Below are 21,483 nucleotides of genomic sequence, written 5' to 3'. Positions count from 1 at the left end.
CATCACTTGTTGAACAGTCATTGCAGTGAGATGTCCTTCATGCTGTCACTGTCAATAGTCTGGCTGACTGTGGGTCGGCCTGGACTCGTTTGTCAGACGAGTGCTTTATCTTCCAAAGTTCAGAGTTTTAGGTTCTGGTTCCTCACACTGGTGGCGTTCTGCAGATTCAAGCACAAAGAGTTCTGTAATTTAGTGCTTGTTTGGATCAAAGACTTAAGTCAATGAAAGACTGAAGGTGGAGGGGAATGCTGTCTTACCATTTTTGAAACCTGCCTCTTTCTGCTACTCCATTGTGTTTGTCTTCTTTGCCAATATGTATAAAAACCACACCAGCCGTTATCGATTGACAACCCAAATGACATTGAAAGAGTTTCAGAAGTCTCATCTGTCAAAAAGGCCTTGCTTCAAAGCAGACGAGGAGCGGTGCAAGCTTTGGAATGACTTTAAACCTGTAAAACTGGTCCTGCACACACACCCCTCCCAATTCCAGACAATTGCTCAGTGTGAAGCCAGAGAAGCAGATCTCCTCCCTCAGTCCAGACAGGATTTTAGTTGTTTTCTGTCATACCCCTAATCAGCTGCTTGATCTTCAGAGAATTTGGGATGAATGCTGCTCAGAGAACCGCCCCGATGATCTGGCCAGGGAGGAGCAGTCATGTGGCCTTCATATGCAACAACACACTATATGCCTGGGGCGGCTACCAGGTAGGACAAGTCTGTGTGTACATTATACCCATTAAGGTCCATCTGCTGGGAGCTTTGTGTCACAAGACCTAAAGTCTCTGTTCTATGTGTGTTTTTTACTGTAGTGAGCTTCACGTGTCCTCTAAAACTTTTTGTATTCTTGTTTAAAATCTGTTTTCAAAAAAATATTTGGAGGACGTGTTTTGTGGTGCTTTACCTGTTTTTCTCCCTACTTTTTTCCTTTAGTCTTAAGCTTTCATGGTATGTGTGCATATAGACCTTAGAAGACCTGCAGAAATGCTCCTGAAGATAATTGGCTGCCCCCCCCCCCGCCCCGCTTTAACGTGTTTCAACACGAACACATTTCTATGACTCTGTGTTGTTCCATCATGGATCTTTCTATGAGTTTATATCCATGTGTAACAACAGGATCAGAACATTAATATAATCATCCAATCATTACAGTGACTAAAGCATCATTTTTGATCCTATAATCAGCCTCCAAACGCTGCTTTTTTAATTTTCGGTGGCTTCATTCAGCGGATCAGGTTTGAATGCATATAAATGTGACTCTATCTCCTCACAGATTTTATCTGGAGAAAACAGAAGCTTGCCAAGCGATGAGATATGGTGCTGCAATTTGGACAGCATGACATGGTAGGTTTGAAAGGAGGCTGTTAGGTACACGTTGTGTCATCTGAGATGCATCTGCAGACATGAACTCAAAGCAGATAGATGGAAAGATACGACTCAAGATCAGCAAATTCCAAATTAAAAAGAAAAATTCGTGTTATCTGTCGTTTCCGTCAGTAGCTGTCTCTCTTCTTTAGTGTGTGTTTTTGTGTGGCAGGGAACGGAGGGAAATCTTTGGGAAAAAAATTCCAGAATTATCAGGTTTCAGTGGCTCCTATGTCAACGGAACGCTCTACATCTTCGGAGGCTGCGACCCTTTTGGATACACAAACAAGGTGAATTACTGTGGACGTGCAGTTTCATCAACGTATTTGAGTCACAGTGTTGAGCAGAAATAAAAACTACACTAAGCAACGTAAGAATTTTTTTATTTTTTTTTGCAGATGTTCAGCCTGGACCTCAGGCAGCAGCCCTACGTTTGGAAGAGAGTGACGGACGCCAAAGGAACGTTGCCTTTCCCACGAAACAAACACTCCTGCTGGGTGCACAGAGACAGGTCAGGCCTTCTTTCAAACTGCTCTTGGGGAGTGATGTGGATATAAATTACAACTGGGTGGCTTTTCTCTCTTTCTTTCTTTTTGCTCCAGATTGATCTACTTTGGCGGATACGGATGTAAGACCATGCTGCAAAACACATCATCTCTAAGCTTCATCGTGGAAGAGATGTCCTGGGTAAAATAGGACAGTAACAACAGTCACACTTCAGTATCCAATAGGAATGTTCACTGCACAATGGAGAAGAGGGCATTGCCCTCACCATTTACGTGTTAGATTCATGCTATCTGTTTTTCGTCATTCATATTTTAACTCAGACTTTCTGTACTTCCTTTAGCGTGTGGCCTGTTTGGTACTCATTTCCCAACATTGTCTTCTAGAAATCAATTGGAAATTCATCATTCATGTGTTGGGGCTGGAACAATGACACCCACGTCTTTGACACTCGTACGGCTACATGGAGCGTTCCCAAGACTCAAGTACGAACAACACAATTCTGTCTTTACCCAACTTTTATGCACGATATTACCTTGTGCACCAAATGATCACTTATCCTGTATATATATTTGGTCTTGTCCAGGGCCCGGTGCCCTCGCCTAGAGCTTGCCATGCTAGCACCGTTGTGGACAACAAAGGCTACATCTGTGGTGGTCTGGTGAGTCAGCTTGGTATTGCCGATAAGGTTAGGTTAACTACAGTTATGTGTTAGCCATTGTCCAGATGCAGCATAGCATGAACGGCTGCGTAAAGACATAATGTTAAAAGTTTGTGTCTGTTTTTGCAGAATCTGGCAGAGTTGGACATGTTCTGCTTAGACTTTGAAACCTGGACCTGGACTCAGTTGTGAGTTGTTGTTTTTTACACACTTGCAACTGTAATGCTAATGATTGACATCCTTCGCATCCTTCTCACTGCTCACTTTGCTTTCCACTAGTGACATCTCTGAGATCTCTGCACCTCTGGGGCGCTCTATGTTCACCATGACACCCATATCAGATCACACACTCTTCATATATGGAGGTCTTAGCGTAGATGGATACACTCTGAGTAAGTCTAGGAGAAGGAATCTTTTTTGATATCACTAACTAGAATTCCCTTCTGCAAAATGTCCACATAGAGATGACATCTGTGCTATAACTGAGATTAAATGTTTAACCCTGAGGACAAAAAATATTATAAGTAGGTGTTTCATGGTTGTCCCTCTCTGTCAGGCGAAGCCTGGCAGTTTGACACTCTCAATAGCAAATGGACCAGGATGGTACACCCACACAAAGACAAGCCCAGGTAGGTTGCCTGAACTCTCCCATAGAAATGTTTAAATTTGTTTCTCCTTTGATTTGAATGCAAGTTCTGAGCGTATAATTTATGCAATGCTTGCCTCCCTCAGGGTTTGTCACACTGCGTGTCTGGGGAGTGACAGTGATGTTGTCGTGTTTGGTGGCAGCAGCAACACATTTTTCGTCAAATCGGTGAAAGAATAGAGAAGTTCAATTATTACTCACTTTACTCCTAATAGTTAAAGGTTTTATTTGGTATATTTATTTGCAGCTCAACTGCAAGGTATTAGGAACATCCATCATGCTGAATATGATAAATTTAGCCCAGCTAAATGTCTTTCTGCTGTTTTCCTTAGCAGTTCTTTTTTAACTGTTGGAGTGCTAAAATCCTAAGCTACTAAATAAAAAAAAAAAATTAGAAACTTTTTTAGCTTCTTAGGATGTAAAGATATATTTAAATTAAATATTAAATGCTCTATCCAGTTATTTACCAACAAAAAACCCCTCACCTACCAAAATCACCTTAAGAGGTTTAAGACTTTTAACATGTAAAAAAGCAGCATACCAGTATTTTCCCTGCCATCCATCCTCATGTGATTTTTGCTGATGCTTTTAGCAGGTGTCTAATCTGAAGTATGTACTGCAGCGTAACTACAGCGATGTGTTCATCTTTCAGACCCAGCCTTACTGTCTCTTCAGGTATGTTGAGTTTACCACCGTTATGTTTGCTGATAGTATTACACATGGTACACAATTCAACCATCAACTCCGGATCAATATTACTTGTAGTTTAGACTATAAGGCTGCCTGTGCTCCCTGTTGAAAAACAGATTCAGTATTTTTTTTTTAAACCAAGTTAGTTAACCTATCAAACATATGCCTTTTGGTGTCTTAACATTTTTATTTTTTTACTCTCTAGATTGTGCAAGGACTTCATAAAAGGAAACCTGGCGCTGTATGAAAAGCAGCTGAGCAGCCTGCCATCGATTCTGCACAGAAAAATCAAAAATTCTTAGAACTTGAAGAGGATGAAGTCTTATTTCTAAAAATATTGCCAATTGATGTGCAATTTGTGTTTGATAAGCTATGTTGAATGTTTCTATGGTGCTCTGTTTGACACTGTTTTGCACGTTTTGCACATACATATTACCTCAATTGATCATATAACTTCTGAGTCCTCCATGAGTTTGTTTTTTCCCCCCCATCTTATTCCTGCTCTTTCCCCCTCTGCGCCTCTTTGACTGGAGAAGACCAGCGCTGTGGATCAAGAGGCTTGGGGTCAGGGGGATTTGCTTTGTGCCTTTCTATGGCTTCATTTGATCCCATCAAGACTTTTATGGGTGTTTCATCGAGTTTAAACCCCCCTGTTGAGCTGGGGCTTGGGTCTCTACTGCACAGACCCTGGAACCAATCGCAACAGGAAGGACCTCTTGTCTTTGCTAACGTTTCTGAGAACAATGTAATAGTAGAATAGGTGGTTTCCTGACTGGTGCAGAATCCAGGAATGAAGTCTTAGATTCAGCAAAATTATGATCGCAGTCATTGAAAAGACTTAAAAACAGTTAAATATTCCACTTTTATTCAAATCAGCTTCTGTGAAATGTATTTACTTTGTCAAAAACAAACAAGTGTCATCTGTTTCTGTCAGGGATGAAGACTATGGATCTGAAAAGGTTAGCGTTACATAAGAAATGTAAAGTACACATGAACTACTAAAATAAACTGTAGCCCTATTTAAATTATTTTGTTGTCTTGTCATTATTTTTATCTTTTACACACAATATTTCACATCAACCTTTAGAATTATCGGACTTTGTTGAAGTGAAATTAGTTGAATATTACAAAAAAAACCAAAACGCCCTAGAGGTCATGACCTCGTGACTGTGTAACGGTTGCTTTTTATTCTACACAGGTCGGACGTAGTTGGCGGGAAGCAAGCCCCTCTGTCCAGTGCGCTTGTTGCATCCGAACATCCACCCTTCATCTATCTGCTCCACGTCTAAGATGAGGTCGCCTTCCTGGAGAGAAACTTCATCCGCTTCCGCTGCCATGTAGCTGTACATAGCCTGGTAACGTTTCTACGGGGCGTGAACACACACAAGTACATTTACACAACTTTCAGCAACGCATAGGAACACATTTTTGGGGAATTATTAAAGAGAAAGACTTCTGGATGAGTTAAAATTAAAAGCTATAAACTTAGGAAGTTACAAACATGTTGATCCTTTTTTCTGTTCCTACATGATGTTGGCTTAAAAAGTCAAACCTTACCCCTCCACCAGGTGGTGCTACAGCAGCAGGATGCACTTGTCCCGGTTTGAAAGGTTGAACTTCTTCTGCACAAAACAAACACAAACAAAAGGAGGTCGTGAAACATGATAATTTCTCGGATGACATCTCGAGGATGTAATCCATTACCTTGTCTGTTTTCCGGAGGAGGCGCGTCGCTTCGTATCCGGCTCTTCTCAAACTCTTCGTGATACTTTATCTGCACACACACACACACACACACACAGGCGACGACACACACTCATTAATCAAGTTCTGTGTGAGGAGCTGTTCACCATTTTAGGATGTGTTGAGAGATGATGTGGGTGTATCTCTGCTGTAACAGCAATACCAATGCAGCATTTCACAGAAACCAATCAATGGCACTGAAAAAAGAGCTATTTTTTCTCAAATTAATTTCCACAGTTTTTGAGCAAAATGACTTAAAATATAGAGTTTTCCTCAGAAAAGTCACCCATACTTACAATTTATTTACTTTTCTGCTCTAAATCGGGATTCTACTGTGGCTTTTTCTTCATATTTCTGTCTCCTGGTGTTATTTTTTCTGGCTTGGCCTACTCATATTTTCTCAAAGAAGAAACTCGGCGAACCCATGTCAAACATAATTACAACTGTCCAAGAGTAAAAGATTCCTGAAACAGGGTTGTGTTGTGTTTGGAAGTCTCTGTTAGTGACACTCGAACGTTGCACTGAGGAATGTTCAGCTTTCCAGTCCACACAGACGGAGAGGGTGACACTCAGGAGCCGCCGTGATATTAATCAAAAGTGGGTCCAGCTTTTAAGGGCTGGAAGGGGAGAACCGGATGCCGAATGGGGGAGGGTGGTGGTGGTGGTGGTGGTGGTGGGGGGGTAGAGGGAGAAGCCCCCTGTTCTCAACGGGCCTAAAGAGGAGTGAACAGGAAGAGATGATACGATGGGAAAAAGACAAGTAGAGTGTGAGAGATTTAAATTATACAAAAAAAAGGAGAGATAAAGGCAGGAAAAAGACAGCTGGGGGGGGGGGCAAAGCTTATCTTTAACGCGACTGGTGCTGTTATGAGAGGAAAAAAAGGAAAGTTTGTGTCGGTGTGTGAGTCTGTGTGTGTGTGTGTGTGTGCAGAGAGCAGATGTTTGACTTTGAGTCCACAGCTGAGAGGCTTTGACCATATAGGGCAGCTGCTTCTGGGTTGAGGAGGAGAAATGTCTGAAATGTTCCTTCGGGTCTCTGCAGGGTTGCACTCTGACATCTTCCACCGCTGAGTGGAGCAGTTTGGCCCGTCTCAGCTTCACAGACTGAACCCGTCCACTAATCCACCAGCCTGCCCTGAAACGACGCCTGTTATCGACGGCGACGTTTCCTTGTTGCATCTCGATGATATTTTTTACCGTGTAGTAACGTCTGAGCATGATTTACTGTTGCAGCATCTCAAGGCAGAGATAGCTCTAAATCATTAGTTAGTCAGTCTTAATCCAGTCTCCAACGGGTCACCTGATAAGCGTGGGGGTTTGTGAGGTAATAACTGGGAAAGAAAAAGTCCTGAGATGATAAACGTGCCAAATTAGAGCAGCTGTGAAAAGTTACAAATCAGAAATGTTGGTTTTAATCTTTACGATGACGAGTTTTCATTTGGATTCGCAATAATAACTAGCAAACTCACAGTATATACATCTATATGTCACATCTAAAAAGACAACAAAAACAGCATTTCGGAAACAACCTGGACTCTTAATTCTCAGTACTACTTGCTTGGGGGGGACCCTCCCGAGTGCTTTTGAAGGGGGCGACGCTTACATCACTGATCTGAGCTTGCGTCTTCTTCAGTCTCTGCATCTCTGGAGTGTCGACCACCACGCTGAAACCTTTGCCCTTGTTCTTCTCAAACTCCTCCTTATAGAGCGCCTGTGAAATTACAGTCCGTTCACATTGATGAAAATCAGGATTAGCTTTTATTAAGACTCTGGAGGTCGACGTCTAAGCCCACAGAGGGGCCGCATTCCTCAAAACATCAACGATCAGACGATGAGATTAGATTTTATGAGGCTGCACACACACACACATACACACACTTTTCTGCTTTAAAACACACATTCTGCAGTTTAAATGGTTATTTTGTCAAATTTATTTGCAGATTTAGACCTGGGGCAAACACATCAAAATGTTTATTGGGAAGTAATTCTGAGATCTGTAGACAGCACACGCACACACACACAAAGTGAGTCATGATCCTGCTATGAGGAGAATGTAGTCTCAGGAAGAGAGCTTGACTGCCGAGACTTTTATGGTTATAAAAATGACCTGGGTTGGATGGAAGTAGCCAAAAAGACAGAGATGGGAAAGACTTTTGGTGAAATTTGATCGTGTTCTAAAAATCACACGGCACAAAAACCAAGATGTGTGATTTTATAGATTTAAAAAAAAGTGTTTTAATCTCAAATAAAACCACATTCTCAACGTGAACGTGACTCTTAAAGTTCTTTTCTTTCACAGCTTGAGTTGAGAAAAACATATTTTTGTATCTATAATGGCAGCAGTAACAGAATATCCTCTTCTGTGCTTTCTTATAGACTTTATGTTATTAGTTTATACTATAAATTAAATCAATCCCCTGTCCTTAATCAGTCATGCAGATTCTTTCCAAAGTATTATTTTGAGTATTTTAAGGCATATTTCAACACTTTGGAGAACATGCTTAATTTAAGGTCTAAATATTTATTCATTCATTCATTCATCTTCCAACCCGCTTAATCCGCTAACGCAGGTCGCGGGGTAGCCAGTGCCTATCCTGGCAGTCTCAGGGCGTGAGGCGGGGGACACTCCGGGCACGACGCCAGTGTACCGCAGAGCCACATAGAAACAAACAACCACTCACACACACACTCACTCCTACGGTCAATTTGGGACCAGCCAATCAACCTGAAGCGCATGCTTTTGGAGGTGGGAGGAAGCCGGAGAACCCGGAGAGAACCCACGCAGACACGGGGAGAGCATGCGAACTCCGCACAGAGCGGGACTCGAACCCGGGTCCACCGTGTTGTGAGGCAGCAGCGCTAACCACTGCGCCACCGTGCCGCCGTAAATATTTATTATATACTGTAATTACCTCTCAGATAACAAAGACCCAAAAGGTAAAGGATTTCTAAAAACCTACAAGACAAGGGTCGGGGTATATAGCTGAAGACAATCATCAGTTGGCTGCTTCCTACTTGTACCAGAAAAAGATGGAAAGTATTTAGTTCTACTGGCCCACATTTAAATGTTACGCAAAAATCTCCCATCTTTTTTTTATTAATCTAATTCTGACAAACAGTCTTTTATGTTGTCTATTTACTTAAAAAGAGTACAATAATATTAGAAATAAAACCTAACACAGCACAGGAGTGCTATAAAAGAAAAAGCGTGGTTAGGCAGCAATAACCATATTAGCAATACTGTTAGCATAGCTACCAGTGACATGACCCTTGCCCTGCAGGTAGCAGCAGCCAATCAGGAGGCTCCATATCTGGAGCCACCGTTCCAAAACATGGTTAGGACCCAGCCATGCATCACAAACGGGACTTCTCCTGTGTATTTCTCACTTGGTACAGAGGGGCTTCACTGATTAATGTTTAACAAAATGAAACTAGGGGATTTTTTATTTTTTTAAAAAAAAGGCAGATTATAGGCTTTTTTCCCTCTAAATGTTTAGTAAAAAGATTATCCTGGAGGTAAAAGTCAGATTCTAAAGGAATCTCTTAGGCTCGGTGCAGCTGGGAGGATTCATCTCTTTGATCAGAGTAAATTGATGCCTTGAACATTCAGATTAGATTAGAGATTAAGAACCGACACATTCATTCAGTGAGGCTGATCTGAGCTCATACTGCATGAGAAAGCCAGAAGAGGAGATAGTTTTTAAAGATAATATCCAGTTATTTATCATTTAGGGAAGTTAGGGAACTTCATGATGCTCTGAATCTGATTGGCACCGTTTGTGCCAATCAGATTCAGTTGAGGGATTATTTCATCCGGGTGATGGGATGAGAATAACAGTAAAGACAGAGATGAGTGGTCCGTGACCATCCTACCTGGCTATTGAGCATGGTCTGTTGTTTTAGACGCAGATTCTCAGGGGTGTCGGTCACTATGGTGAAGGAGGTTTTTGGGTAATGCCTTAAAAAAAAAAGATTAAAACAAAAAGTGTTACTGAGACTATCGTTCATTTTAGCTCTGGTTTCTGTCTTTTAAATGTAATTAAAAGACAGAGCATTGATTTAAGAAAATCTATCCTTTCACCTATAGGTTTCTGATTATTTAAATAAAAAGAACATACTGTGGATATTATTGGTTGAAAGATTGGAACATGTTAGTAATAAAAATTGGAGGCTTTTACATTTGTATGAGTGTTTTTCCAGGGTAAATAAGTATATATCATTATATTTTTAGTTTTTTGCTTATTGTAGTCATCAGGATGATCGTTTGTCACTCACATAGTGCAGTAAGGTTTCTTCTCAAAGCCTTTGTAGGTCTGCATGCTCAGTGCCATCTTGCATACCTCGCAGCTAAAACAGCCTTTGTGCCAGTACTAGAGTAAAGAAGAGATCAGAAAGTCATGAGATGAAGTGTAAAATAATCAATTCAGTGAAGTGAGGAAATTCCTTCTACTGACAACAAATAAATGTTGGTCAAAGAGCCAAATCAACTATTTAGAATTAAAACTCTTTGAAAACCATATGTAACCACCAACAACATCATTAACCTGATTTTTATGATTGAAACACGTGCAATCAGCTGAAAGACCCGTCACATTACAGAATGTGAAAAAAAGTATAGGAATATATATTAAAAAATTTTTTTTAGATCAGTCTATCGTGTATTTTTGTCACAGAATACACATCTGTGTTTGTGTATTCTCATTATGCACATGTTTTAATCGTGTACAGATATGTTATATTACAATAAAATAACAATATAGAAAATGCTTTGACGCAACAAAAACAAAAAAGTAATCTTTGCACTTATTGAAAACCATTTCAGCAGTGAAAATCAATTTGGAACTGCAAATGTGCAACACAGTCAGGTTGAAAAAACAAAACAAAACATTTACATTTTAGCTAATAAATGGGATTCGACCCTACCTTATCAAGGCAATTTATTTTTTCTGTAGGGTAAACTGGTTTATTGCATCTTCCACAGGGCGGATTCATGATGGCGCAGTGATCCCTCACGCCAGAAAAAAAACCCACTTATCCAGCAGAAAATATTTGATGTTCTCATGTAAAGTAACCACTGGATGTGCTGTACCACTGGGAGTCGAACCCTTCTCCTCCTCCGCCTCCTCCTCCTCGATTGCCAGCGTTCCAATTAATATACACTCTGATCTCCAGGTGGGAGGAGCCAGAAACCTTCAGGGTGCCTTCAGAGATTCGGATACAGGACGTTTAACTATTAGTACACGTGTATAAAGTTACTACACAAAAGTCTAAACGGTGCCCACATGTTCAGTTTTCCTAACGTCCTTCATAATACAAGATATTGTGTGTAAAATCTCTACATCAACAACGACGACCTTACCAAAAAGTTGCATTTTGCACATCTTGTAGAATGACGTGTGTTTTGGTGGGGTACCTCAATGCAGCATAAAATTCTGGGGAATTAACCATAAAAGGAAAAGTTATCTTATACTTACGAAAAATAATTTTTGAAAAATCCCTAAAAGCGTGACTTTCAAAGTTTATGAAGACTGAACCCTAATATATTGCTGATAAAACAGCGACGCGAAAACAGTGGATGAGTTAAAACAGTAAAAGACGCCCGAGAGTGAGGGAGCGGGCGCCCTCTTCCGGATATGTTTAGTACTCACATTATAACGTCAGGTGAAACCAGACCCTAACTGACCTCTGATCTTTCTGTACATGCACATACAGTTAACTCTCCGTTGTTCACTCTCATTGTGTTTTGATCTACGGTTCTCTGTTACATCATACAGCCTGCACTTTGATCCACCGGCATTTCCGCTTTCTACTTACTTACAGAGGGTGCTCTGATTTATGGTTCTTTATGTCATACAGCATGCTGTTTGATCCATGGCTTTTGTTACAGGCCTTTACAGGGAATGGTAATATTACTTTTCTAATAGCACTGAAAATATGTTTCACATATTATACAAAACAGATACGCTGTAAAAGAACATCCAGCATGAATAAATGAATGCATTCATGCTGAATCATGTTGAATGGTTCTTTATAGCATATCTGTTGATACGCTGAATGAATGAATGAATGAATGAATGAATGAATGAATGAATGAATGAATGAATGAATGAATGAATGAATGAATGCCCAAAGCACAGGGTGAGATCAAAGATTATTAGTGGGGCTTTGATGTACCAGCAAATGTTCTTTGATGTCTGATGTCGGAAGTCTATAAATATGAATGCGTTAACCCAATATGTTCATACATTTTAAACTAAAAGAAAAATGGCAAGCAGAACAAGAAGAAGAAGCAGATCCACACCCAGGAGAACCAAGCGTAGAACCAGGCGTTCAACCAGGCGTACAGCAAGGCGCACAGTCAGGAAGACAACCAGGCCCCGCAGGGTGAGACGTAGAACGCGGAGGTCTCGCTCCACGTCCAGGAGGCGCCGTTAAACAGACATGTTGATCTGCAATAGCAGATACATGCATTTGACATCTACTACTAACGACATCAGAAAGGCCGTCACAGTAAACCTGTGAAGGCCTGAATTCTGGGTTGGTTTTCTCCGGGTGCTCCGGTTTCCCAACCCTCTAGATGTTGAGGGTACCCTCTCCTCTTCTTGCGTTTGTCGATAGACAAACCAGCGGAGAAGTAGTGCACCCTCAAGTCTAGCTTAAAAAAAAAAAAAAATGAAAAGAAATGGGTGGGCGGGTGGGCGGAGAAGCATTGCACACCCAAATCCAGCTTCAACAAAAAGGGTGGGTGGGCGGAGAAGCAGCGCACCCTCAATTCGAGCCTTCAAAACAGTTTAGCTTTGCAAAAAAAAAAGAGGCTGTATGGATGGACAGATAGACGAACGAATGGATGGATGGATGAATGGACAGACAGATGGCTTTATTGATACAGTTTTTAAGAGGTTCAATCAATCAAGTTTTATTTATAAAGCACTCAATCATGGCAACAGACATTTCAAAGTGCTTTGAAAGACAGAATCCCAACAGAACCCTCCAGAACAAGCATAAGCGACAGATGAAACCTGTCTTGAAGCTGTCAACTATGGATGTGCAGCTGAAGCTTAATGAAACTACCACAGGGTTCATCTGATTGTGCTGGAAAATGAACCAGTTTCGGGCCTTTGAAACCACACAGAACCATGTCTGGTGGTGAACTGCAAATATATCAGCTGCTTCAACCAGCCTCCTTGTATTTCAATATGGACACAACAAAAAAGCATAGAATATAACAATTTTTTGTTAATTTATGTGAGAAGTGCTTGAGTTACCTCATGAAAACAAGACAAAGTGAGAGGAGGGTTTGCTTGTGAAACAGGTCCAAGCTAAAAATGACTGAATGGGATGCATTTCACTGATTTTTATTTAATTTTTAATTCCTCAACTGTGCTGGATTTCAGCCTGTTTCACCTTTGGAGTGACGATGTGTGAGCAAAAGATTGTGATCTTTGTCAAAGTTTGTTCTTGATTGTATAATCATGTATAATCACGTAATCATGCATACAATCAAGTTACTTACACTTGACACTCACATGACACTCACCAATAACTGTCATTAATGATTTGCTATTGGATTATCATCATGTTAATGTGATCTAAATTCAAAGCTTTGAATAAAACTAAAAAAAAGAGTACTTTTTTGAGTCCTTATTCTTGCTTCAGTAAAAGAAATTACCTCCTTAAATAGTTGAAAAAAAATTCCAATGCATTTTGGCATTAGAAGTTAGTTATTCAGCTGCAACGCTTCAAAACATTCTAAAATAACAGCTTTGCATCCGCAAATACTGAAAGTATAACATTGAGAGACTGTTGAGATGGAATCAAGCTTCATCCAGTGGTCAGTGTCAGGGTCATCTCCAGCCTTCCAGGGGTCCAGGTGGTGGCGTGGTTGAGCCTGTGGGGATCCTCAGCTTCCTCACAGCCGTTGCAGATAGAGCAAGACAGTCAGAGACTAACATCCCGCGACACCCCTGAATTCAAAATTTTGAATTCAGGGGTGTCGCGGGATGTTGCAGTCTCTGACTGCCATGCGCACTGTTGCATCATTAATAATTAAACTAGGTATAATTATTAACTAGTTTTTGAACTATGTTTTAAAGCTAACCAAAAGGTTACTATGTTGTGATCTTAGTAGTTTTTAACTGGGTTTTAAAGTAACTAGTTTTTTTTAACTGACTAGGTTTTTTTCAACTAACTACGTTTAAAATAACCAGTTTTTGAACTAACTAGGTTACTGTTTTGAACTGACAAGTTTTTAACTGGGTTTTAAACTAACTCGTTTTTTTGAACTGACTAGATTTTTTGAACTAACTAGGTTTTTAAACTAGGTTTTAAACTTTGAACTAATGTGTTTGCACTTTTACACCGATCCTGCTCTATGTGCTTTCAATTGCCCCTTTGGGACGAATAAAGTTTTTTGAATTGGATTGAATAACAGTCGGGGACATTGTCCACATCCATACCAATTACGCAGTGACAGCCTTCCTAAATAGCAAAGGGTTCACACTATCGCCCAAAGATCTATACAGTGAATTTCGACTCTCATTGTGGTACATTGTTGTTTCAACTGTTCATTCCCCTATTAGTGTTTACTTTCTCTGGAGGGTGGACAAATGTAACTAAATGTAACTCAATGTAATATAAAATTAATGTAACTAATCATTAATGTTAAATACTGCAACTGAATTTATTATTGATTCAAGATACAAACATTACAGTTTAGTTTGTCAGGTTATGAAAACCACATATCTCCATCAAATAAGGATGAAACTATCCTAATTAAGAAAAATAACATCAAACACAAGTTAAGACATTAAGAATGTTTTTATCAGTGTTAAGTGGCTTAATTACACCTTTATGGGGAAATGTAGTTTTGGTCAAAGCACACTCTGACCAAAAACTACATTTTTGGTCAAAAAACAAGCATCCATCCTTTTGAAGGGTTAAAACATCCATCCTTGATAAACCTTTAAGAAGTTTAGAGCCTCCATCCAACCATCTATCCACCCACCCACCCTATTCGTGACCTTTTGTGCTCTCGCGGGCCACATAAAATAATGCAACGGGCCACACTTGGCCCCTGGGCCTTGAGTTTGACACGTGTCATAGATAGTCAAAACAAGAAGTTGACCTTGCCAATGTTCTCAACAAGAATAAAATGATCATGATGTATTTGATGTAACACAGGCACATCTCACATTGTGTCCATATTGTGTGGTTTCAAAGGCATGAAACTTTGGTTCATTTTCCAGCAAATTCAGATGAATCCTGTGGAAGCTTCATGAGGCTTCAGCTGCACATCCCCAGTTGACAGCTGCAAGAATATACTGGTAAGTTTTTAAGGTCACAAGATAAGATGTGCTTGTTTGGGGTTGTTTTTTGCTGTGAAGGTCATTCTGATGTTAGTAATAGATGTCAAATGCATGCATCTGCTATTGCACATTAACATGTCTATCGGCGCCTCCTGGACCGGGACCTGGACCGAGACTTCACAGATTTACGTCTGACCCTACGGGGCTTGGTTGTCTTCTTGATTGTGCTCTTAACTGAACGCCTAGTTGTACGCCTGGTTGTACGCTTGCTTTTCCTGTATGTGGATCTGGACCTGTATCTTCCTCCTGTTCCGCATGGCATTTTGCTTTAGTGTAGAGTCTATGTACATATTGGGTGTACACATTCATATTTATAGACTTCCGACATCTGAGATCAAAGAACGTTTACTGGTACATTAAAGCCACACTAATAATCTTCTGTCCTTTGATGTCACCTTCTGCTTTCAGTAATTCTTCGGCTAATGTCTGCAACTCCAGACATTAGCCTTTGTCCTATAAAATAGAACATAACCATGTTTGCATTTTCCTAGGAACAGCAAGGTTTGTTAAATCATAGATGGTCAAAACAAGAAGTTGACCTTGCCAGTGTTCTCAGCAAAAGTAGGGTGGTAGTGGCTAAGCAGTACGGCGGCAGAGCGGTAGAGTGGGTAGTCCAATGTTCCAAGATCAAGGGTGGTGTCAGCTCACCACCCTTGAGCAAGGCACCGTCCCCCTTTACAGGTTGCTCATTCTGGGTGCACCATGTGGGGGCTGCCCATCACTCTACCCACCCCTGCATGCTTACAGGCCCCTTATGTGTTTGTGTGTGTTACAGGGGCCTGTACATACTAACACATACAGTATATTTGCATGTGTTTGTTTGAAACAAGAGTATACAAAATAAAAAATAAAAAATTACTGTATATGATGTAACACGAGCACATCTCACATAAATTAACAAAGAATATTTTTTCCTGATCTTTTTTATTGTGTTCATATTGAAATATTACAAGGAGAGGGAGGCTGGTTGAAACAGCCTCTGTCCAGCAAAGCTGGTGACCAGACACTGTTCTCCAAGAATATACTGGTATGTTTTTAAAGTCACAAGATGTTGTGTTTTTTTTTAAGCTAGACTTGATGTACCTTCTCCGCCGGTTTGTCTGTAGACAAAGGCAAGAGGAGAGGGTACGATCAACATCTAGAAGGTTGGGAAACCGGAGCACCCGGAGAAAACCAACTCACGCCTTCACAGGTTTTAAAGAGTTTAGTTTTAAACATTTAAAGGTTTCAAAGATGGATGCTTTAACCTTTTAAAGGTTTAACGCATCCATCCACACCATTCATCTATCCGTTTGAAATGGTTCTGGTATGTTTTTAAGGTCAATGGTTAGCGCTGTTGCCTCACAGAAGGAAGGTAATGGGTTCAAACCCCAGCATTTCCAACATGGTCTTCCTGTGCAGAGTTTACATGGTCTATTCGTGTCTGAGTGGGTTTTCTCCTCCCCCCCACCATCATGAAAGCATGCGTCTAGGGACCCTTATGTAATGTTGGCCTGCGGCGGTGGGTGTGCCCAGGGGGTTGGCCAGGACCAACTCTCCATCTGACCTTGTAATTTTTTTGTACGATTGTATAATGATCAATAAAACTTCTTTCTCTGAAGATAGATGATTTAAATTTTTTTTTTTAAAGCTAGACTTGAGGGTGCGCTGCTTCTCCACTGGTTTGTCTATCGACAAGGGCAAGAGGAGGAGAGGGTACCCTTAGTATCTAGAGGGTTGGGAAACCGGAGCACCCGGAGAAAACCAACCCAGAATCTCAGCCTTCACAGGCCTACTGTTAAGGTTAGGGTCAGGTGGTAGACGTCAGATGCATGCATCTGCTATTGCAGATTAGCATGTCTGTCTATCGTCGCCTCCTGGACCTGGACCGAGACTTCCGGGTTCTACGTCTGACCCTGCGGGTCCTGGTTGTCTTCCTGATTGGGCGCCTGGCTGTACGCCTGGTTGCACTCTTGGCTCTACGCCTGGTTCTACGCCTGGTTCTACGTTTGGTCCTGGTTGAGGATGTGGACCTGCTTCGTCTTCTTCTTGCTGCTCTTGCCATTTCTGTTTTAGTTTAGTGTACGTATTGGATGTACACGTTCATATTTATAGACTTCCGTTATCTGAGATCAAAGAAAATTGGTGGTAGATCAAAGCCACACGAATAATCTACTGAGTTCCTTTGATGTCACCTTGTGCTCTCAGTAATTCTTCAAAATGGAACATCACGGAACCACATGCAGAACAAACAAGCTAGCACACACACACCTACGGACAACTTGAGACTGGCCAATCACATGAAGTACATGTTTTTGGACAACAGAGGAAGCCAGAGAACCCGGAGAGAACCGATGCAGACGTGGGGAGAAGATACAGACTCCACACAGAGCAGAACTTGAACCAGGAACCGCCTTGCTATGCGGCGACAGCACTTCCCCCTGCACCACCATGCCACCCAACATTCTGGTTTCTTACAAGTAAATTGTTTCAGCAACCATCAAGTGTAAAACTAAGACAGCATGATATTAGAGTCCTAATTGTCCTAGTTAAAGACAATCATGAACTAACTATAAGAAAACAAACACAAAACGTCTAACAGGAAAAGTCAAAACAGTGAAGTCAGCAAAAAAAAGTAAATGTGATCAGTTTCTGACTTCAATCATTAGTCTAATGTGAACATACATCTTGAAATGAGTTACTCATATCACTGTAGAATTTGTTATGCAGTGAATTTATGGTTTTCATGTCACAGGTTCTCCACCAAAAACCTGCAATTTAGGTGACTAGGTTGTTGTAAAATTGTTCATACTGTACGTGAGAGGCAGACAACCTGTCTTCAATGTGGCCCTGCCACAAGCTGACATCTCGTCCAGAGAGAAAGAGAGAAACTAAAAAAAAGGTATCTACAGTGAATCATTTTGAAGGGTTACTGAGAGCACAAGGTGACATCAAAGAAACTCGGTAGATTATTGGTGTGGCTTTGATCTACCACCAATTTTCTTTGATCTCAGATATCGGAAGTCTATAAATATGATCGCGTACACCCAATATGTACATACATTAAACTAAAACAGAAATGGCAAGAGCAGCAAGAAGAAGAAGAAGCAGATCCACATCCTCAACCAGGAAAACCAAGCGCAGAACCAGGCGCACAACCAGGCGCCCAGCCAGGAAGACAACCAGGACCCGCAGGGTCAGACGTAGAACCCGGAAGTCTCGGTCCAGGTCCAGGAGGCGCCGATAGACAGGCATGCTAATCTGCAATAGCAGATGCATGCATCTGACATCTACTACTAACGACATCAGAACCACCTGACCTTAACCTAAGCAGTAGGCCTGTGAAGGCCTGAATTCTGGGTTGGTTTTCTCCGGGTGCTCCGGTTTCCCAACCTTCTAGATGTTGAGGGTACCCTCTTCCCTTCCTGTCTATGTTGATAGACAAACCAGTGGAGGAGCAGCGTACCATCAAGTCTGGCTTAAAAAAAAAAATCTATCTTCAAAGAAAGAAGCTTTATTGATCATTATACAATCATACAACAAAATACAAGGTCAGATGGAGTGTTGGTCCTGGGCCACCCCCTGGGCATGCCTGCCACTGTGGGCCAACACAACCCGAAGGTCCTTAGATGCATGTTTTAATGATGGTGGGGGGAAAGAGAAAATCCATTCAGACACGAAGAGAACGTGCAAACTCTACACAGGAAGGCCATGTTACATACGTGACAGGTGGATGGGTGATTTAAACTCTTAAAAGTTTAAAGCTAAACTCTTTAAAACCTGTGATGGCCTAAATTCTGGGTTGGTTTTCTCCGGGTGCTCCGGTTTCCCAACCTTTGAGATGTTGAAGGTACCCTCTCCTTCTCTTGCCTTTGTCTTCAGACAAATCAGTGGAGAAGCGGCGTACCCTCAGGTCTACCTTAAAAAACAATAACAACATCTATCTTGGAGCTGTTAACTGGGGATGTGCAGCTGAAGCCTCATGAAGCTTCCCCAGGGTTCATCTGAATTTGCTGGAAAAGCATTTTCGGGCCTTTGTAAACACACAGATCAGTGTCTGGTCACCAGCCTTGCTGGACAGGGAGGCTGCTTCAACCAGCCTTCCTGTCTTTGTTTTCCAAGGACGAGAATTTCACAAGCCAAATGTCTTCTACCCATCGTCCCCTTTCATTTTGGATGGTGTTGTTGATATTGTATTTTATATTTTGTATTTTTCAATTTTATTTTAGCATCAAGTAGAAATTGAAAATAAACATTTAGCAGTCGCAGAGATTTCTGTCCAGGGCCCAGTTCATTTTTAAGACAAACACATTAGAAACTTACACATTTTATACATCTACATTTTTCTATGAAATTTCTTTTTTCAAAATGAAGTTCAAAACATTTGAAACTAACAAATTCACTATGACTTTTTAACACATTTGTTTTTTTCATCAAATGTGGTATGTGTAAATAATTCTGCTATGAGACTTTTAAAATGACCTGTTGCTAATTAAATGGTGAATAAGCTAAACTAGGTTCATATTTTTGTAAATCTAATTATGATGAAATCAGTGCCACACCAGCCGTGAACCTCACCACACGTCACTGTGGTGCCGATGGTGGAATAAATCAACTGGCAAGTTGGCAGCGCAGTCTGAAATATTGACATCAGCACACATTACCCTTTGTGCATGCTCGTCGCAGAGTATTTTTAAGACAATCAAACATAATCCAAGACCATTGTCCTGAGTTCCCCAGCAGTTGTGCAGTCCACAACATTTCCCACAAAAGTCCACCATAACAGCAAAACCTGCGTCCAACACAATCAATAGTTCATGTCACAACTGAGAGCCCGCTGTCCCCGGGATTGTTCCACAATTGTGAGAATGCAACAAAAATGTGTAATCCACAAAAAACAGGATGAAAAAAAAAAAAAGGTCTTGTCTGGGAACATAGGAACATAGATACATATTTGTAAACACAATTTACAAAGATAAATATCTTTCATAACTTTCCATTATTCTGCTATGCTTTCAATACAGCCATTCATGATGAGTTAAATGATACTCATGTCAATGTAGATTTTGTCATATAGTGAATTTAGTGTTCTTTTCATGTTACAGTTACAGTACTTTTTAATGGCAGTAAATTGTCTTATTGTGTTACAGTGCTCCTGCCCAGTTAGTTCAAAGCACAAGTGCTTTGATCTACGGGCCTTTGTTAAAGGTGTGTCCACAAACTAACTAGCGGAAGGACACGCCTTAATTACATTATAGATCAACTCATCAAAGATTTTGATTTCTATAGACAATGTCTATCAAAATCTAGATCAAAAGGCACTGTATTTATATATATGGGAATGGAAATATAACTATTTATGTTGGCGCAATAAATGTTTCCCAGAACAGATACGCTATATAGAACCATTCAACATGATTCACAAGTAACAGGTGGAATGGATGAATTAGCAGAGGAAGGGGCCTGTGCAGAAGCAATAATTCCACCACCTGAGACACTTCTGAAATATGACAAGCCAGTGTTGATTGGCAAAAGTACAGACCCATCAAAGAAACAACCTTCAAGTCCTCAACAATTCACTGATGGGACCAGCAACAGAAACACCTTGAAGATCCTCAACTCCATCTTTCCACCTAGGGAGTGGATGCAAGGCGACTGGCTGTGTGTGCAGTATGTTTCCAGTGCACCTTCCGCAAGAGTTGATATTATCCAGCTGGAGGAGAAGCTGGACACAGAGCTGAGTCAAAGGCAGGCCAGAAGCACTGGAATCTGTCCAATACGCAGGGAGCTCTATACGCAATGCTTTGACGAGCTGATCAGACAGGTGACCACAAACTGTGCTGAGAGAGGTCTGCTGATGGACGAGGTTCGAAGAGAGATCAATATGACTCTGCATACCTACAAGACACTGTATGCAAGCAGTATCACTTATGGAATTAGTAAAGCTTTTCAGGCGGAGCAGGCCAAAGCTGAAATGGAGCAAAAGAATGCTGAACTGGAGAAAGAGATCCATGTTCTGCAGGAGGAATTGAAGGTGGAGAAAGCTAAACTTGATGAAATTGAAAAGAGAGAAAGAGATAAAGTGGTAATTCAGAGAAACAACTACATGGAAGAAATTAAGTTCATGAAGGAAATCAACAAGAACCTCCAGGACCAACTGGATGAGACAGAAGGAGGAACATGTTTGTAACACAGAACCCTTATGATAACAGCTCTGATCCACAAGTAAATGTTCAATTATTCTTTGATCTCAAATGTCAGAGGCATTTGAGATCATTTTACACAAAGAATGGTGAGCAACAGGACACGTAAAACCAGACTCACAACAAGGCCCACAACCAGGCCACAACCACGAGTGCAACCAAGCCTGGTAAGGTGAGATGCTCAACAAGGCCTGTGGGGCCCACTACTAACAACATCAAAAAGACCTGACCCTAACCTAAAAAGTAAGTCTGTGATAGCCTAAATTCTGGTTTGGTTTGCTCCGGGTGCTCCGGTTTTCCAACCTTCTAGATCTTGGGTCGGCAACCCAA

General features: G+C 41.1%; 3 protein-coding genes across 3 annotated transcripts; 2 read left to right on the top strand and 1 right to left on the bottom strand.

The window, feature by feature from the left end:
- Positions 1-551: 551 nt before the first annotated feature.
- Positions 552-4,578, top strand: LOC137588892 (kelch domain-containing protein 1-like). The gene is made up of 13 exons (XM_068306214.1): positions 552-705; positions 1,271-1,341; positions 1,535-1,652; positions 1,761-1,873; positions 1,965-2,049; positions 2,253-2,351; positions 2,453-2,527; positions 2,657-2,715; positions 2,807-2,919; positions 3,084-3,156; positions 3,260-3,341; positions 3,766-3,848; positions 4,069-4,578. The coding sequence occupies exons 1-13, from the start codon at positions 604-606 to the stop codon at positions 4,163-4,165; spliced, it is 1,170 nt and encodes a 389-aa protein (XP_068162315.1). The 5' UTR covers positions 552-603; the 3' UTR covers positions 4,166-4,578.
- A 128-nt stretch (positions 4,579-4,706) lies between these two features.
- LOC137588893 (LIM and SH3 domain protein 1-like) lies at positions 4,707-10,741 on the bottom strand. Its single transcript, XM_068306215.1, has 7 exons — positions 10,530-10,741; positions 9,882-9,976; positions 9,480-9,564; positions 7,210-7,317; positions 5,568-5,637; positions 5,421-5,485; positions 4,707-5,227 (listed from the first exon to the last, which is right to left on the bottom strand). Exons 1-7 carry the CDS (start codon positions 10,596-10,598, stop codon positions 5,054-5,056), a joined length of 666 nt encoding a protein of 221 aa, XP_068162316.1. The 5' UTR covers positions 10,599-10,741; the 3' UTR covers positions 4,707-5,053.
- A 9,646-nt stretch (positions 10,742-20,387) lies between these two features.
- On the top strand, positions 20,388-21,140 carry LOC137588869 (axonemal dynein light intermediate polypeptide 1-like). Its single transcript, XM_068306176.1, has one exon. The coding sequence runs from the start codon at positions 20,388-20,390 to the stop codon at positions 21,138-21,140; it is 753 nt and encodes a 250-aa protein (XP_068162277.1).
- The last annotated feature ends 343 nt before the right edge of the window (positions 21,141-21,483 follow it).

This window comes from Antennarius striatus, chromosome 21, assembly GCF_040054535.1.
Source record: "Antennarius striatus isolate MH-2024 chromosome 21, ASM4005453v1, whole genome shotgun sequence".
NCBI classification, from domain to species: Eukaryota; Metazoa; Chordata; class Actinopteri; order Lophiiformes; family Antennariidae; genus Antennarius; species Antennarius striatus.
The sequence above is the reverse complement of the archived record's forward strand: the minus strand, read 5'-3'. Positions and strand labels throughout refer to the sequence as shown.

Bases quoted from the DNA above. Each gene is read 5' to 3' on its own strand.
- LOC137588869 (XM_068306176.1), top strand. From the start codon at position 20,388: ATGGATGAATTAGCAGAGGAAGGGGCCTGTGCAGAAGCAATAATTCCA.
- LOC137588892 (XM_068306214.1), top strand. From the start codon at position 604: ATGAATGCTGCTCAGAGAACCGCCCCGATGATCTGGCCAGGGAGGAGC. The intron at 1,653-1,760 runs GTGAATTACTGT...TTTTTTTTGCAG, and splicing joins CTTTTGGATACACAAACAAG to ATGTTCAGCCTGGACCTCAG. The intron at 3,157-3,259 runs GTAGGTTGCCTG...TGCCTCCCTCAG, and splicing joins CCACACAAAGACAAGCCCAG to GGTTTGTCACACTGCGTGTC.
- LOC137588893 (XM_068306215.1), bottom strand. From the start codon at position 10,598: ATGAATCCGCCCTGTGGAAGATGCAATAAACCAGTTTACCCTACAGAA. The intron at 7,318-9,479 runs GTAGGATGGTCA...GTAATTTCACAG, and splicing joins AGACCATGCTCAATAGCCAG to GCGCTCTATAAGGAGGAGTT. The intron at 5,228-5,420 runs GTAAGGTTTGAC...CACGCCCCGTAG, and splicing joins TAGCACCACCTGGTGGAGGG to AAACGTTACCAGGCTATGTA.